Raw genomic sequence first — 17,338 nt, forward strand, 5'->3', positions numbered from 1 at the left:
CTGCCGAACGAAGCCATACAGGACGGATAAAAATTGGAACCCAAATGGCTGTGTTACATCTCCTGCTACTATCTGATGTATCACCTCAAGAGAGATGGTCTGACAGAACTGTGTCGGCCCCAAATCCCTAACCTCGCAGGACGTGTTATGGTCACCCAGGCACCTGCTTGTCCTCAGCAGATAGGACAGCTGAGTACTAACTGTCAATCTCAATGGTCGTCTGCAATGGAACGCAAAGTATTCGAACTCCTACCACTGCCATGAATATTGTCAGTGCTTGTCCACCCTTCTGCCCTTGACGGAATTGGTAAAAAGAAATCTTGTATGTAATAGATGACGCAACGGCATCCATAAAGGCATATGGTAACAGAGTTAAAATGTATTTCAAGGGGCCTATGGGCTCAGATGAAACGTAAAGTAGTTCGTATTAAGCTTGCTATTACTTTAGGTCGCTTGACCAAAAAAACAGCATATTCTGCAATTTTGAGTAACCTTAAGTTACCTGTGTTATGTGGACATGTACTGATTTTAATCAATAAATAAGTGTGCTTGATTGCATATAGTGATTAGTCATAACATCTGATATTTAGCTGTTAATGATAAATCAACATAGTCCTACAATCAACCAACTACTGTATTGTCCAATGATTGTTTTTTGATTTGTTTTCCTTACTACTTAAGACTACTACTAATACTTATGGTACTGAAACTAAATGGATGTGCTTGAACCCCTATGACTTTGATGTATTTGTCACCCATTCCCCATATTGCAGGATCCCTGTTATTAAGATATGACATGGTATGTGAACCTGAATACAGTGTACATATATATCGATTGGCAATGGGACCTTATCATTCCTAAGCATTATCGATGGGAATTTTAGTCCCAAAGGGGGGAAATGTGGTGTATGTTCATTAAAAGTCATTGGTGTGCTTAAAGACAATGTTAAGCTATGCAGATTGATTTTATAAGTGTATAAGCAATAAGGGCTAGTGTGATACAATTTGTATTGGTGTAGTTATAATCTCATGAACCATATTTAATCACGCTGTACGTATAGAGGCACGGTAGAAGAATCATAATCATACACTGGAGAAATTTGAGTGTGTTTGTATTACATGTCACTTTGCTTGGGTCTGCTAAAGTCTTCACCTTTCAAAAAATACTCTCTGGAGGAGATCAAGAAATAAGGGTGTAAAATGACTAGAATAACGTATAAAAAAATAAAAGGCCAGAAGACAACTTGGCAATAATGGTGTAAAATGATTCCCAATACTTATATAAAAATTGGATATAATATGCCAGTACATACCCTCAAACACCTCAAAACCTGTTTTGAAGAGTTTTGACCAACAACGAGTGACGGAGATAAAAGTAACATAATAATTGGTCAAAAATTAGGGAGGGTGGATGATAAGGTGTGACCTAAGCCGACCCAAGGGCATAAAAACAATGCCCCAAAGAAAAAACCTTTGGAGCGATTTGGTTCTTTGTAAAAGTGCTACTTGCTCCCCTTTTTTGCCGGCATTAAAGAACACTTTGCTGCTTGGACCTCTGACTCCCTTTTATTTTCAAGAGAGGGTTTTTTGCTCTGGTACCTTTTTCTGCAACAATTTGATACAAAAAGATCACCTGTCTGTCGATGATTATAAGTTGATTAGTTTGAGTTTCTTTGACCTGCTTGTTAGTCTTTCAATGGTGATGAGATAAAGAGCCAGATATTGTTCTCAGGAGTTCAAGGAGACCAAAACCAAAGCTAAAAGAGAGTAAATATTGGATATAGATTCATCAGATCAATTTTATATTTGCTGTTATTTAGTCGTACATGAAGGTAATTTATGAGAGACAGTGTTGGAACATACTGTATGTAGGTAAAAGTGTGTTTTTATAATATGCAAATGCCTTTGTGTACAAATCAAATCATTACTTTCCTAAAATTAAAAAGAATGAATCTGCAAACAAATTAATTAAAACATTTTTTAAAAGATTTGTGAATCTAATTTGTTAGTTAGTTCATCTTTATCTGTTCAGGAAATCACATTGAGACCAAAATCTCTTCAGCAAGAGACCTGAGAACAAATTACATACATACAAGATCACAAGAAGACAGTTCATTCACACAAAACAACCACACACACACACACACACACACACACACACACGTACACACACACACACACACACACATACATACTCACACACACACATTAAAACAAGAAACTAAAAAATATCAGCGAGTAAAACTTTAAAGTCTCTCAGTCTCAGTTTAAAAACAATAATAACTAATATGTAATAAAGTCATTTGAGTTACTTTCATGTCCTGGAACTGTCCGTGTGAAACATGATCACACTGTTCACACTAGAGTTTCCTCATCAGTGTTCATTAACCACAAAGAAAGAGAAAGAAAGAGAAAGAAAGATATTTGAGAGGTGAGAGTGCAGCCTTTAAAGTCAGACGAACACACGTATACACTGAGTTCCTGTTCTTCTCTCAGATAGAAACTGTCTCTGTTCATTGTGGTTCAGTTACGGAGGATGAGGATGAACATCTGCAGCTGCCTGTTAGCTTTAGTTCTGGGCTGTAATGTGACAGCAGGTAAGAACTTTACTCTTTTTCATCAGCTTTAATAATAATGTTCATGTTTGTTCATGTCATAGAGTGAGTGATGAATGTGGTGCAACTCTTTATTTTTACTGGTGTTTTCAGGTTAAAGGAGTGCAGCATGATACATCTTATAGGAAGTATTGATAATTAATTCATTAATTAATTGAGCTATTGTTAATTCTTCTTTGTCTTCGGGATGTTTCCTGTCCTATTTTAAGCTGCTACTATCCAGCCCATATTAAAGAAATCTAACTTAGTTCCTGCTTTGCCAGAGAACTAGAGGCCTGTATCTACACTCCCAGGCTCCTCGACTGTCTTAACGCTATTAGAGACTGGACGGCAGAAAAGTTGTTACAGCTCAGTGCTGATGAGATGGAGGTTCTGGTTGTTGTTCCAGTAAAGGTTGCCTCTGTCACATTTAGGATCCTGTTTAAGATTCTCATTCTTACTTACAGAGCTTTGCACAGTCAGGCTTGCTGTCTGTCTCACACAAACGCCTTAAGACTCGAGGTGATTGAGTTTTTGAAGTCGTAGCATCTAAACTATGTAACGCTCTGCCTGCTCCCTCACAGTCTGCTGACTCTGTGGATTCATTTAAAAAGCAGCTAAAAACAAACTCGTTTAGACAGGCAGGGTAACCTGTAAGCACCAGGTCAGCATTTTATGGTTTTATTGTGTTTTTTAGTTTTGCACTATTTAATCATGTGACTTGGGTGGTCACTTCATCTGCTATGAATCTTTCTTTTTTGTATATTGTATTACGGGCTTGTAAAGCACTTGCTGTACAAATACATTTACTTACTTTTACTTTTTACATATAAAGTATGTTGTCCATTGTTTCCAGTATTTTACATATTGTTCATATCGTAGTCTGAAGGTAAAGGTCAGTTTCTCCATACAGTGAATTTAGCTGATGTATAAAGTATTTTATAGAGATTTTAGTGATTTGTTGAAACAAGTATATATATTACATTATATAATACATACACTACGACCATATATATAAACATATTATAAACAAACATTAATATTGATAGTAAAAAGAGATGAACAGTGATATGAAGGTGCAAACATAGTCTAACCTACATATATTTATATGATCTAAAATGATCTAAAATATCAACAGACTCGCACAGTGACACACAGACGGTGGTGCACACATGTGCACGCACACAAAACCACATGTAAAGTTGCAGTGCATTGTGACCGCTGCCCCCCCACCACCACACACACATTAGCTGATGGTGTGAATGATGTAAAGTCAGAAGTTAAAAGTGAAGTGCAGTAATGCTTTAAGGTCTTCATGTTTTTCATGATTAGCAGTTTGCACTCGACAGTTAAATGTGATTCTGACTCTGATGGAAAACAACTTTTCAGTTCTTTGCAATATTAGAAATGTTGACATTCTGAAAATGGATGTTTATTTATTGTAAACTGTGTTTCTTTTGCAGAAATGATCCATCAAATAGTCAAAGAGGAGCAACAAGTCTCTCTGCGTTGTTCTCACTCTGTGGAGGGTTAAGGTGACGTGGAGCAGAGAGATTAATGGAAACACAGTTGACATATTAATAGTTGATGGTGACAGAGACCAAAGATTCAATGACCCCCACAAACGATACCGTTCATTAGCAGATAAGTCACTGCACATCTCTAGAGTTGCTGTCTCAGACTCTGGAAAATACTTGTGTAATAATGAAGCAGCTGTGGAACTGACGGTGATCCCATCAGGTAACATCAAACTCTGTCAAAGTTGTTCTGCTTCCTGTTTCTTCCTGTTTCAAAGTCTCGTCTCTGTGCTTCACTTTTCATTTTCTAAACTGTGATTAAATACATACATTGACATATTAATGAAATGATGCATTTCAAAGGTAAATGTGGTTTTAACTTCAATAACAAATATATTGTAAGAAACAACATCATCATTACTTATTACTTTCATAACTCAAAACCAGGTTTTAATTTCACACTGACTGTTAAGAATAGAGGCTGAATTAATTTATAACATTAACTTCTTGTTACTGTAGTTACTTAAATATTTCTGTGTATTTTTATACGTTCGTCATTTTATTTTATTTTTTTATGTGATGTGCTTTACTTTGTTTGTGGTAAATTAATAAACAGCTTTTTATGGTCAGTGAAGAAAAATATCTTTTTAAAGTTCTCTAATACGTCATTTCTATTGTTCTTTTCCTTTTAAAGGAACAGGTCGTCTTGTTCATGTAGAGTCACACAGGAAACAAACACCTGAATTAAGTCCTTTTCTCTAAAACCTCATTTAGGAACTTATAACCAACAGTCAGGAGCTCAAATGAGCATTAAAGCTGTTTTTCTTGCTGTAATCATTCCTCCTGTTCATACTGGCCATTAGAAGGTCCCTTCATAATGACCTTACAATGGAAGTGATGGAGGACAAAATCCACAAACGCCTTAAGACTCGTGGTGATCGAGTTTTTGAAGTCGTAGCATCTAAACTATGTAACGCTCTGCCTGCTCCCTCACAGTCTGCTGACTCTGTGGATTCATTTAAAAAGCAGCTAAAGACAAACTCGTTTAGACAGGCAGGGTAACCTGTAAGCACCAGGTCAGCATTTTATGGTTTTATTGTGTTTTTTAGTTTTGCACTATTTAATCATGTGACTTGGGTGGTCACTTCATCTGCTATGAATCTTTCTTTTTTGTATATTGTATTACGCGCTTGTAAAGCACTTGCTGTACAAATACATTTACTTACTTTTACTTTTTACATATAAAGTATGTTGTCCATTGTTTCCAGTATTTTACATATTGTTCATATCGTAGTCTGAAGGTAAAGGTCAGTTTCTCCATACAGTGAATTTAGCTGATGTATAAAGTATTTTATACAGATTTTAGTGATTTGTTGAAACACGTTCAGGTTCATTGTCATATTCATGTATTTGAATAAATCAAGTTCAAAGTTGTTTATTGGTCACGTACACAAAACAAACAATACAATGTGCAGTGAAATGCAGTTTAGGCCCTCCTAGATTAGCTTATAGCTGCTAAGATTAAAGATAGAAATAGTAATAAAGATGAAAAGGAAATCAAAAGTATAAATATTATATTATATATATACAATTTATATATATATATATTACATTATATAAAACATACACTATGACCATATATATAAAAATATTATAAACAAACATTAATACTGATAGTAAAAAGAGATGAACAGTAATATGAAGGTGCAAACATAGTCTAACCTACATATATTTATATGATCTAAAAATGATCTAAAATATCTACAGACTCAAACAGTGACAAGAGACGGTGGTGCACAAATGTGCACGCACACAAAACCACATGTAAGGTTGCAGTGCATTGTGACCGCTGCCCCCCCACCACACACACACACACACACACACACACACACACATTAGCTGATGGTGTGAATGATGTAAAGTCAGAAGTTAAAAGTGAAGTGCAGTAATGCTTTAAGGTCTTCATGTTTTTCATGATTAGCAGTTTGCACTCGACAGTTAAATGTGATTCTGACTCTGATGGAAAACAACTTTTCAGTTCTTTGCAATATTAGAAATGTTGACATTCTGAAAATGGATGTTTAGTTCTTGTAAACTGTGTTTCTTTTGCAGAAATGATCAATCAAATAGTCAAAGAGGAGCAACAAGTCTCTCTGCATTGTTCTCACTCTGTGGAGGGTAAAGTGACGTGGAGCAGAGAGATTAATGGAAACACAGTTGACATATTTATAGCTGATGGTGACACAGACCACAGATTCAATGACCCCCACAAACGATACGGTTCAACAGTAGATAAGTCACTGGTCATCAGCAGAGCGAATGTCTCAGACTCTGGAAAATACTTGTGTAATAATGAAGCAGCTGTGGAACTGACGGTGATCCCATCAGGTAACATCAAACTCTGTCAAAGTTGTTCTGCTTCCTGTTTCTTCCTGTTTCAAAGTCTCGTCTCTGTGCTTCACTTTTCATTTTCTAAACTGTGATTAAATACATACATTGACATATTAATGAAATGATGCATTTCAAAGGTAAATGTGGTTTTAACTTCAATAACAAATATATTGTAAGAAACAACATCATCATTACTTATTACTTTCATAACTCAAAACCAGGTTTTAATTTCACACTGACTGTTAAGAATAAAGGCCCAATTAATTTATAACATTAACTTCTTGTTACTGTAGTTACTTAAATATTTCTGTGTATTTTTATACGTTAATCATTTTATTTGATTTTATTATGTGATGTGCTGTAATCATTCCTCCTGTTCATACTGACCATTAGAAGATCCCTTCATAATGACCTTACAATGGAAGTGATGGAGGACAAAATCCACAGTCCTCCTTCTGTGCAAGAATGTATTTAAAAGTTTATCTGAAGCTAATATGAAGCTTCAGCATCCAAATGAGTAAAATCAAGTAGATATCTTTCAACGTTACAGTCTTTTTAGTGCCAAAGTTCCTCTTTTTGTTACTATACTTCCACCTGCAGGTAAAAAGACTGTAAATGTGTCAGATATCCACTTGATATGACTAACTCAGACTGCTGAAGCTGAATAGAAGCTTCACACAGACTTTTAAATGACTGTGTGGACACACTGTGGATTTTGGCCTCCATCACTTCCATTGAAAGCACATTTGAAGGATCTTTTAATATCCAGTATGAACAGGAGGAATGATTACAGCGAGGAAAACCTCTTTCACTGTTCATATGGACACCTGACTGCTGGTTTAAGATTATAACATTTTCAATAAGCATCACTTCAAAGTGTGATCACAGTGTGTTCTGCACAGGAAACTTTGCAGCGTAAAAATAAACTCATCAGTGCAGAAACTGTTTCTAAATGACCTCAAACCTTTATTTATCTTTCATATTTCTGTACTGATGTTTCTGTTAATTAGTGGCCGACACAAACAGTCTGATAAGCTGATATCAGCCAATATATTAGTGCAGCTTTAAGTTAGGTATCAATACAGTCAGAGAACTTTTACTGACTGTAACAATTCTCCACTTTGTGTAGAAACAGAAGTTAGTTCATCAAAGAAAATCTTGTTTTGGAACAAAACTCTTCCATGTGTCACTGACTTTATCATGAATACATGTGTTTATGATGGCATGTTATAAAACATGAATCTTGGTTTTTACTAACTTAATGTTTGTTGCTCACAGGAACAACAACAGTCAGTATTGCAGAGAAGTCCAACGTCACTCTGACATGTCCTGATGTTGTTGGAGGGTCACATGTTCCAACATGGACCAGAGAGATTGATGGAAAACAACAAATCAGGCGTCATGTTTCAGCTGTTGACAAGTATCTGAATATACCAGACGTGCAGCCTGGTGACTCTGGACTGTACTACTGTGGTGGAAAACCAGCTGCAAATCTAAACGTGATCAAAGGTGATCAGTCTGAGAGAGGTGAGACACAAGAACTCAAAGACACACACAAAAATATGAAGGCAGGTAAAGCACAGAGAGGAAGTTATTTAAAGGAATAATCTGACATTTTGGTAAATTTATTAACATGTTTAACTTTCTTACTGAGAGTTAGAAGAGAAGATCAACCAGTGGTGGAATGTAACTAAGTACATTTACTTAAATACAGTTTTTAGGAACCATTTGATGTTACTTTCTACTTCCTGTCTGCTAGATCTCAGAGGAGAATATTGTACTTTTTACTCCAATACATTTATTTGAATGTGATAGTTACAAGTGTCTTTCCAGATCTATATTTTACAAATAAAACAGATGATGTATTTATATTTGTAATTAATTTAGATCACTTTGTAGAGATCTGTTTCTACTTTGACACATAAGAGTATTTTCTGTTGATTGGTGTCAAAAAACATGAAAAATTTCTAAGAGAGGCGAGAACTTTTTACAAGCAACGTATATTCTGTATATGTAAAATACAGACGGGTGACAAATGAATGGAAAAACTGGTACCACCACTTAGATCGATACCACATTCATATCAAACACATTAACACATCAACTACAGGCTGTTATACATTTATTTTTGTAACATTTACTGTGACGGTCTATGAAATGTCAATTTTAAATATTAATTTTGGTCTCAGATTTATATCAATCAAAACTCATGATACAAGTTTGGTTTCAGGCAGGTCATCAAATGCATATTCAGTAAAGTAAACATTTTGCACAGTCAGGCTTTTTCTGTGTGTGACGTGTACATATGAGCAGGAAAAGAGATGGAGACCAAGTGCACATACACAACTATTTTGGCCGTCCGACAAAAAATGTCCCACCAAAGTTAAAAACAAACCTACAACCTTGATTTGAACGATCCCACACAGAAGATAAAAAGACACCTTCAACTACAACAACACCTGCACATAAACTTGTTTAAACTGCATTTATTTAATGCAATAACTATATGTTTATTGTCATAAAGTGCTTGGTACTTGGTACATTCTGGGCTTGAAGCTTGAAGGTCATATTCACTGTGAAATCGCTGCATTTGACTGTTAAATGTAAACTTTCTTATTTATTTAAAAGTTCTGTTTCTTTTTTCAGAAATGATCCATCAAATAGTCGAGGAGAAGGAACATGTCTTTCTGCATTGTTCTCACTCTGTGGAGGGTAAAGTAACGTGGAGCAGAGAGATTAATGGAAACACAGTTGACATACTTACAGTTGATGGTGACAGAGAGCAAAGATTCAATGACCCCCACAAACGATACGGTTCATTAGCAGATAAGTCGCTGCTCATCCTCAAAACTGCTGTCTCAGACTCTGGAAAATACTTGTGTAATAATGAAGCAGCTGTGGAACTGAGGGTGATCCCATCAGGTAACATTAAACTTTATGTTTATATTTTTAAAGATCAAATCTCCTCCTTACATGTATTTATAAAGTGGTTCATACACACTACATTTGGCATGTAAAATTAAATGATATAGTACATTTCAAATGTAGAAATGTAGTGTAAACAATTAGCAGTGTATCTTTGTCTCAGCTGTTACCACATCTGTTTTATATGTTACATGTTCCTGTTTTATGTTTTGGTGAGCAGAAGACATTTTTTCCACTCTGATGATCAATAAAGTTGATTCCATTTTATTCTATTCTATCAGATTCAGTAAATATGTCTTTAAAAGAAAAATGTGACATTTTAACATTAACATTATAACATTTACTGTGACGGTCCATTGAACATCAATTTTAAATATTACTTTTGGTCTCAGATTTATATAAATAAAAACTCATGATATAAGTTTGGTTTCAGGCAGGTCATCAAATGCATATTCAGTAAAGTAAACATTTTGCAGAGTCAGGCTCTTTCTGTGTGTGACGTGTACATATGAGCAGGAAAAGAGATGGAGACCAAGTGCACATACACAACTATTTGGCCATCCGACAAAAAATGTCCCACCAAAGTTAAAAACAAACCTACAACCTTGATTTGAACAATCTCACACAGAAGATAAAAAGACACCTTCAACTACACCTGCACACACAAACACAGGTATGATCACATGATGAAACAAAGTCGTAACAGGTGTACGTCAGAGCTTACAACGAAGATGTGAAAACATGAGTTCAAAGATGAAGATATGTATTCAGAGTATGTGGAAAAGACACTAGATTTACAGTAATATTCTCTATACCAAGATTAAAATGAAAGAAACTAATTAGTGATTGTGAATGTTTTCTTGTCTTCCAGCCTCTCCTTACCTGTGGCAGATGCCTGTTCGTGTGGTGATCGTAATACTTTATTTAATCCTGATGATCAGCATCACCGTCAATACCTGGAGAAGAGGTGAATGACCTGAAAGTTGTGGATATGAAAATGTTGAGCAGCAAATATTGTTTTAAATACAGTCAGATGATATTTTAAACTCAAGAAAGACTCAATATTTTCAGATTTTACTTATAACAGCAGAAATAACTGGATATCAACTAGCAAACACTCACAGACATTATAGTAGCTCAGAGATTTGTACAAAGATGAACTGAGCAGAAGTTTGGCTGAATCAGACAAATAAATATTGAGTAACGGCCATTTTAATTCATTATGTTCCTGTAGCGCCACTTATTGGTGAAATGTGGTCAAATGAACCAGGATGGTTCAAAGTTGAAATGTGCACATCATCTAAATTTGAATTTATGAGTCATAGCAGTTTATGTCAGATCTGTCACACTTACTTAAATTATAGAAAATGGTCATAATAACTTTTTTTTCAGTCTCATTCAAATATTATATGTATCAGCTTTGATTCAAATTGATCAGATGTGAGTCGTGAAACTCTGGGTGTAAATGTGCATGGTCTATATTTATAAATCAGTTTTTAACCATGAAAAATAATTCAGCTTCTCCACTTAACATTTCAGGAATCATGAGCCAAAATGTGAAGTGCCTCAGAACGGCCACATGATGGTGCTATTGCTATAACTGGTTCTTTCTCACATTTATTGTCCCAAGGCCCAACTTTCTACCAGATATCTTTAAAATTGAAGAAGTAGCCTTTGAGATATCCTCATAATTAACAGACAAAGACATGGACAGACATGTCATGTTCCTCATTACTGTAACCATTAACATAATCATAATGCACTCTTTTAAATGTGTGATGCTGACTGATGAAGTTGCAACAGAAGTGAATTGAAAATATCTTTAATCATTTCTATGTTTACCTTCTCTCCATTGTAGCACAACAGATACAGAAGCAACACACAGCAGAAACAGAAAATCATCTCTGATCCTCCATCACACAGAAACAAGAGCGGTAAAAACCAACCTGTCAACAGTGTTCATCCTCATACAGTCTGACAGGAAACAGGTCTGGATGACAGAGGTGCTGAACAACCCGCACAGTTAAACAGTCTCTTTCTCTCTTTCACGTTGACTAAACTATGAGCTTTGGGCTAAATTTATATTCCAACTAAATATGAAAACTGAATATACTTTTAAAAGAATTACAATTATTCTTGTAGCGATGTTGGCAGACTGTTACTTTGCATTTACGCATGCAGCAGGGGGGGAAGAAAATATGTAGCCGCAATGTCATGACAGCTTATATATGGACATTTCAGTATTTAGAAATAAAGCAACTTGCTGCAAACCTTTAAAATGACTTGTATGTGTCATTTTTGCATTTCTGAAACTTTTTTTTGCCTTTGACAGACACCTGTCAGCTCTGGCTAGCTAACATATTACACATATTCCAGTGAGAAGCAGCAGCTTCACTTCTGTTACACTGGAACCACTTACATCAGCTGATGATGTAACTGTATGCATCATTTATTTAAACAGTGTGGACAATGTCAGTATGTGAAAATAGGACATCATTAAAGCAGAGGTATGAATCATGTTGAAATACATTTTTAATAGATGTAACAATTAAATACATACTGAGTCCTTATCTTGTATTTGTTAAATCATCATAGCAACCGTATTACAGCGCAATATGACAACAGAAAATACTTCTGAAATAATTACAAAACATATGCTTGACTTGAATTTAATGTAACATTAGCCTATACTGTTACTTTGCTTTAAACAGGAGTATTTTGGTGTGAAAACCATCATTTTTTATCAACAAAGTTCTGTATTACACATAACTTCTAGTCTAGTATTTGGTGACAACCCAAACTGCTGGAAAATAGATTAATTGATTGATAATTCAGTGTTATATTTGTAAGAGCAGATAGAATATATATGTATTGACGCATTGATACAATGACTAGCAGCTCCTAATGTGGTATCTACGTGTAAATGTCTATGCCCACACAGTATTTTTAGTCATCTACAGAAAGTTCACCAAAAAAAGGAACCATCAATTTGTGCTGACCATAAAAAGAAGATATTTTAAGGATGGGGCATATTGTTAGAGGAACACAAGTATATAAGCAGACAGCTGAGTTCCTGTTCAGACAGAAGCTGTGGTCAATGATGATGTGTACGAGGATGTGGGTGAACATCTACTGCTGCCTGTTAGCCTTAGCTCTGGGCTGTACCATCAGTGCAGGTAAGGGAATGTTGTTTTTTGAGTTATTTTTAACAGATTTCTTATTGTTTACAGTTTCTTCATCCGCTCATCAGGGATCCATATACAGTGGTACATTTCATGCAGTACACATGTATGCATGTACACAGAAAGTGTTGTAAATCTTACTGTATATCACCGTTACAAATACAATTATAAAATTCCTGTTTGAGGAAGTCCATCTGATCTGCAGTAAACTGTGAGGTTCCTTACTTTCTGGGCTTGAAGGTTGTGTCAGAAAAGTTTATTTATAATGTAGAAACACTGATTAACAAGGTGGTACCACTGTCTAGTAAGACGTTTATAAGCAGTAACTAATTAATTACAACTCTGCAGCTTCATTATTCTTCTGATGTCGTCTTTATCGCCTGTTTTTATTTATTTGTATATAGTGTACATACAGTGGCGTGGCGTGGGGAAAACTTTTGAGGAAGCCAAGTGAGACAGGAAAGACTATGTTGCCGCTTTAACAGCCAATGTAATATAACCAGATGAGCTATTAGAATGCCGGTGTCATTTTATAAAAAAATTGTATCTCTCTCTCTCACACACACAATAGTCGACACTTGCGTTTACCGACACGCTCTCTCTCTCTTTCTCTCTCAAACATACAGTTCTAAACATCTTATCAATTTATGCATTTTCTTATTGATTTATGCAATCCTCCACCCAAATGCATAACCGGCCGCTTAAGGCACAGTAAAGGTTCGATAATGAATAAAAGAAGCATTATCAGTCGTCTACATGTATCAAACCCATGACTTACAAACCTTGTTGTATGTGCTTGAAATACACAAATACTTTCCATACTTCCTTATCGTTTAAAACTAGACCAAATGTTCATTATACAACAAGACCTAAAGCACTTAACAACCCAGTAACAGACCTGCAGAGGTTATAAACAAACAAAACAAATACCATCTATTCAGGTGCACGTGACCTGTATTAGCCTGTAACCCTAACCCTATGAGTGCTGTCCGTGGTGCTGATTTTCTATACGTAAACAACCACAGCTTGTAGACCTCGCAGAGAGTGCCCTGTAGATCATCCTCAATAAGAAGCTGTACCAGCTCTGTTGGTGGCTTGTGAAACAACTTGTTGTTGTACACCATGTGCGGCTCATTCCTTAACTTCTGCTCATCAAGGAATGGATATGTCTTGATCAGCTGTGCCAACTCGCTGCTGGGAAATGCAGCGGGCTTGCAGAAAGATCACTCCCTGCTTAGCACTGCCTTCTTGTCAAGTGAATTCTGGCTGCCCTTCACCTCTCGTTCGTATCAACACTAATATTTTGCCTACTGTAGTAGCCTGTTTCAATTTTGGTACTAACTCTGGATTGTACTTTAAGAGCTCACTCCTGTCTTCAGCTCAGGTTTTTTTGATCTACCCAAATTTACCTGTTTCCCACTGAACATTCCTGGGAACAATCCAAATCTGCAGCCGTGGATCTATTGCCCCCCTATGTCTCCCCGCAATTGTTAAATCTTCAGGGATTCCTAGAAAAAGGCGCAAAGGAAGAATTGCTGCACTTTTGGGGGTTAGACACAGGTTTTCTAGTATTACAGCTAGGGTGATTGGCACCCACAAACTGCATATTACGTTTTCCCAAGGTACTGCTGGGAGCTCTTCTTTTGTTTGATTCAAGTTTATGATTTTTGTTAACTGCCACAATTTGTGGTTAATTCTTGTTCAGTTTGCCAATGTTCTATGCCGTCCTCGTCAAAATATGCGCGTTCCAGCCAAAAATGTGTTCTTATGCCTTTAGTCTCTATATTCCCCTCGTTTAGAAAATGACTTGGGGTCAAGACCTCATCATCACTATTACTTTCTACTATTTGCTCAGCCATTCACCGTATACTTATGTTGTGTTCTGTTTATGTAGTTTTACTCTTATGTGTTGTGTTTTATTCTACTATCTTCTCTTATGTCCTTTAGTGTTATTTTAATGTGCTTGGTACAGTCTTATGCCCTCTATGCACATGTTTGTGTGTGCGCGCGCACGTGTGCACGTGTGTGTGTGTGTGTGTGTGTGTGTGTATGGTGTGTGTGGTCTGCACAGGCTTATTTGCCCATGCTTTGTCTTTGGCACTCTGCCACTTTGTCCTCCACCTCCTTATCTAAAAAGTGTGGACATTTTGCCCAGGCTCATACGAGCTGACAATTAATTATTTACAGGTACTTTCCTAGACGAGCCCTGGCCGTTTGGCTCAGGTTCATGCAACTGACAGTTAAACAATATTTATGGGTACTTTCCAAACTAGTCCTGGCCGTTGGCTCAGGCTCATGCAACACTAAAAAAAAGGCCTTTTGATTATATTTTGTATATATACATATATGTACACCACTTTACGCTAGCTTTAGCAAAACCACCAATCTTTTAGGTGATTTAAAAAACGCCTTCTTCCTATGGGCGTAAATTCATCAACTCATTTTATCCTAATACGCTGGCTTATTTATTCTCGAGATATGCTAGTTCACCCGTGCAGACCTCCCACCTTTGGAAGTGGTATCCGTGAACTTTTTTCTTTAACTTTAAATGCTACAAAAACTTATACTTGTGTCTGTTTTGACTAGGTGTAGCACAGTACTGGCAGTAGTTTATTCTCACATTTTCACTATATGGAGACGTTGGTTAAGAAGACCTCAACACAACAATCTACCAGATTCAACTTAATGAATGGTCCAGGATGGAGATACCATGTGATTCCAATTTAACCTTTCCTTAGTTTTATATTGGTGTCAGGGATGTACTGCTCTGATCTTTCTAGCTATCCCTGATTTACTGCCAACCTAATCAACCCTCCCGCAAAAACCACAGTTGCCAATATCCAAACAGCTATACCTACGTTAAATATAGTTTCACCACATTCATTCCTTTCCGCACCATGGTTTTGCTGAGGCATAACAACAAATACGGACGACAAAGACAGACAAAAACACTCAACACATATTACACCCCGCTGCCTGGCCTCTTATGATTGCTTAAATTTAGATAAGTTGGGTTCAAGGGAATAGATCATTTACCTGGGCGAATCATATCTCCCACACACAAGTTTGTTGACACTGGAGGAAACATCAGTGTTCATGAACCACACAGAAAGAAAGAAAGTGAAAGAAGGACACTGAAGAAGTGAGAGTGCAGCTGTTGAAGTCAGAGGAACACACGTATACACTGAGTTCCTGTTCTTCCCTGAGATAGAAACTGTCTCTGTTCATTGTGGTTCAGTCTGTTGGAGGATGAGGATGAACATCTGCAGCTGCCTGTTAGCTTTAGTTCTGGGCTGTAATGTGACAGCAGGTAAGAACTTTACTCTTTTTCATCAGCTTTAATAATAATGTTCATATTTGTTCATGTCATAGAGTGAGTGATGAATGTGGTGCAACTTTTTATTTTTACTGGTGTCTTCAGGCTAAAAGAGTGCAGCATGATACATCTTATAGACACATATAAAGTATGTTGTCCATTGTTTCCAGTATTTTACATATTGTTCATATCGTAGTCTGAAGGTAAAGGTCAGTTTCTCCATACAGTGAATTTAGCTGATGTATAAAGTATTTTATAGAGATTTTAGTGATTTGTTGAAACACGTTCAGGTTCATTGTCATATTCATGTATTTGAATAAATCAAGTTCAAAGTTGTTTATTGGTCACGTACACAAAACAAACAATACAATGTGCAGTGAAATGCAGTTTAGGCCCTCCTAGATTAGCTTATAGCTGCTAAGATTAAAGATAGAAATAGTAATAAAGATGGAAAAGGAAATCAAAAATAAAAATGTTATATATATATATATATATATATATATATATATATATATATATATATATATATATATATATATATATATATACATACAGTAAATATATAATATAATATATATATTAATACATTAATATTATACATTAATACCGATAGTAAAAAGAGATGAACAGGTGTAATATGAAGGTGCAAACATAGTCTAACCTACATATATTTATATGATCTAAAAATGATCTAAAATATCTACAGACTCACACAGTGACAAGAGACGGTGGTGCACAAATGTGCACGCACACAAAACCACATGTAAGGTTGCAGTGCATTGTGACCACTGCCCCCCCACCACCACACACACATTAGCTGATGGTGTGAATGATGTAAAGTCAGAAGTTAAAAGTGAAGTGCAGTAATGCTTTAAGGTCTTCATGTTTTTCATGATTAGCAGTTTGCACTCGACAGTTAAATGTGATTCTGACTCTGATGGAAAACAACTTTTCAGTTCTTTGCAATATTAGAAATGTTGACATTCTGAAAATGGATGTTTAGTTATTGTAAACTGTGTTTCTTTTGCAGAAATAATCCATCAAATAGTCAAAGAGGAGCAACAAGTCTCTCTGCGTTGTTCTCACTCTGTGGAGGGTAAAGTGACGTGGAGCAGAGAGATTAACGGAAACACAGTTGACATATTTATAGTTGATGGTGACAGAGACCAAAGATTAAATGACCCCCACAAACGATACCGTTCATTAGCAGATAAGTCACTGCACATCTCTAGAGTTGCTATCTCAGACTCTGGAAAATACTTGTATAATAATGAAGCAGCTGTGGAACTGACGGTGATCCCATCAGGTAACATCAAACTCTGTCAAAGTTGTTCTGCTTCCTGTTTCTTCCTGTTTCAAAGTCTCGTCTCTGTGCTTCACTTTTCATCTTCTAAACTTTGATTAAATACATAC

General features: G+C 36.1%; 2 protein-coding genes and 1 long non-coding RNA gene across 4 annotated transcripts in view; 2 read left to right on the plus strand and 1 right to left on the minus strand.

The window, feature by feature from the left end:
• The window catches only part of LOC137198158 (transcription initiation factor TFIID subunit 12-like), a 153,598-nt gene that overhangs the window by 54,524 nt on the left and 81,736 nt on the right, over positions 1–17,338 (minus strand). The gene's annotated exons all lie outside the window — the stretch shown is intronic.
• On the plus strand, positions 8,742–11,786 carry LOC137198164 (uncharacterized). The gene is made up of 3 exons (XR_010931598.1): positions 8,742–9,424; positions 10,299–10,394; positions 11,286–11,786. It is a non-coding gene; the product is annotated as an uncharacterized lncRNA (long non-coding RNA).
• LOC137198159 (CXADR-like membrane protein) overlaps positions 15,699–17,338 on the plus strand; it is a 41,795-nt gene continuing 40,155 nt past the window's right edge. For both annotated transcript variants that reach the window (XM_067611823.1, XM_067611825.1), the window contains exons 1-2: positions 15,699–15,919; positions 16,956–17,231. In XM_067611823.1, the coding sequence (XP_067467924.1) occupies positions 15,859–15,919; positions 16,956–17,231 (337 nt within the window). In that variant the 5' untranslated portion in view covers positions 15,699–15,858. The remainder of the gene's footprint in view (positions 15,920–16,955; positions 17,232–17,338) is intronic.

This window comes from Thunnus thynnus, chromosome 15 (assembly GCF_963924715.1).
Source record: "Thunnus thynnus chromosome 15, fThuThy2.1, whole genome shotgun sequence".
Lineage (NCBI taxonomy): Eukaryota > Metazoa > Chordata > Actinopteri > Scombriformes > Scombridae > Thunnus > Thunnus thynnus.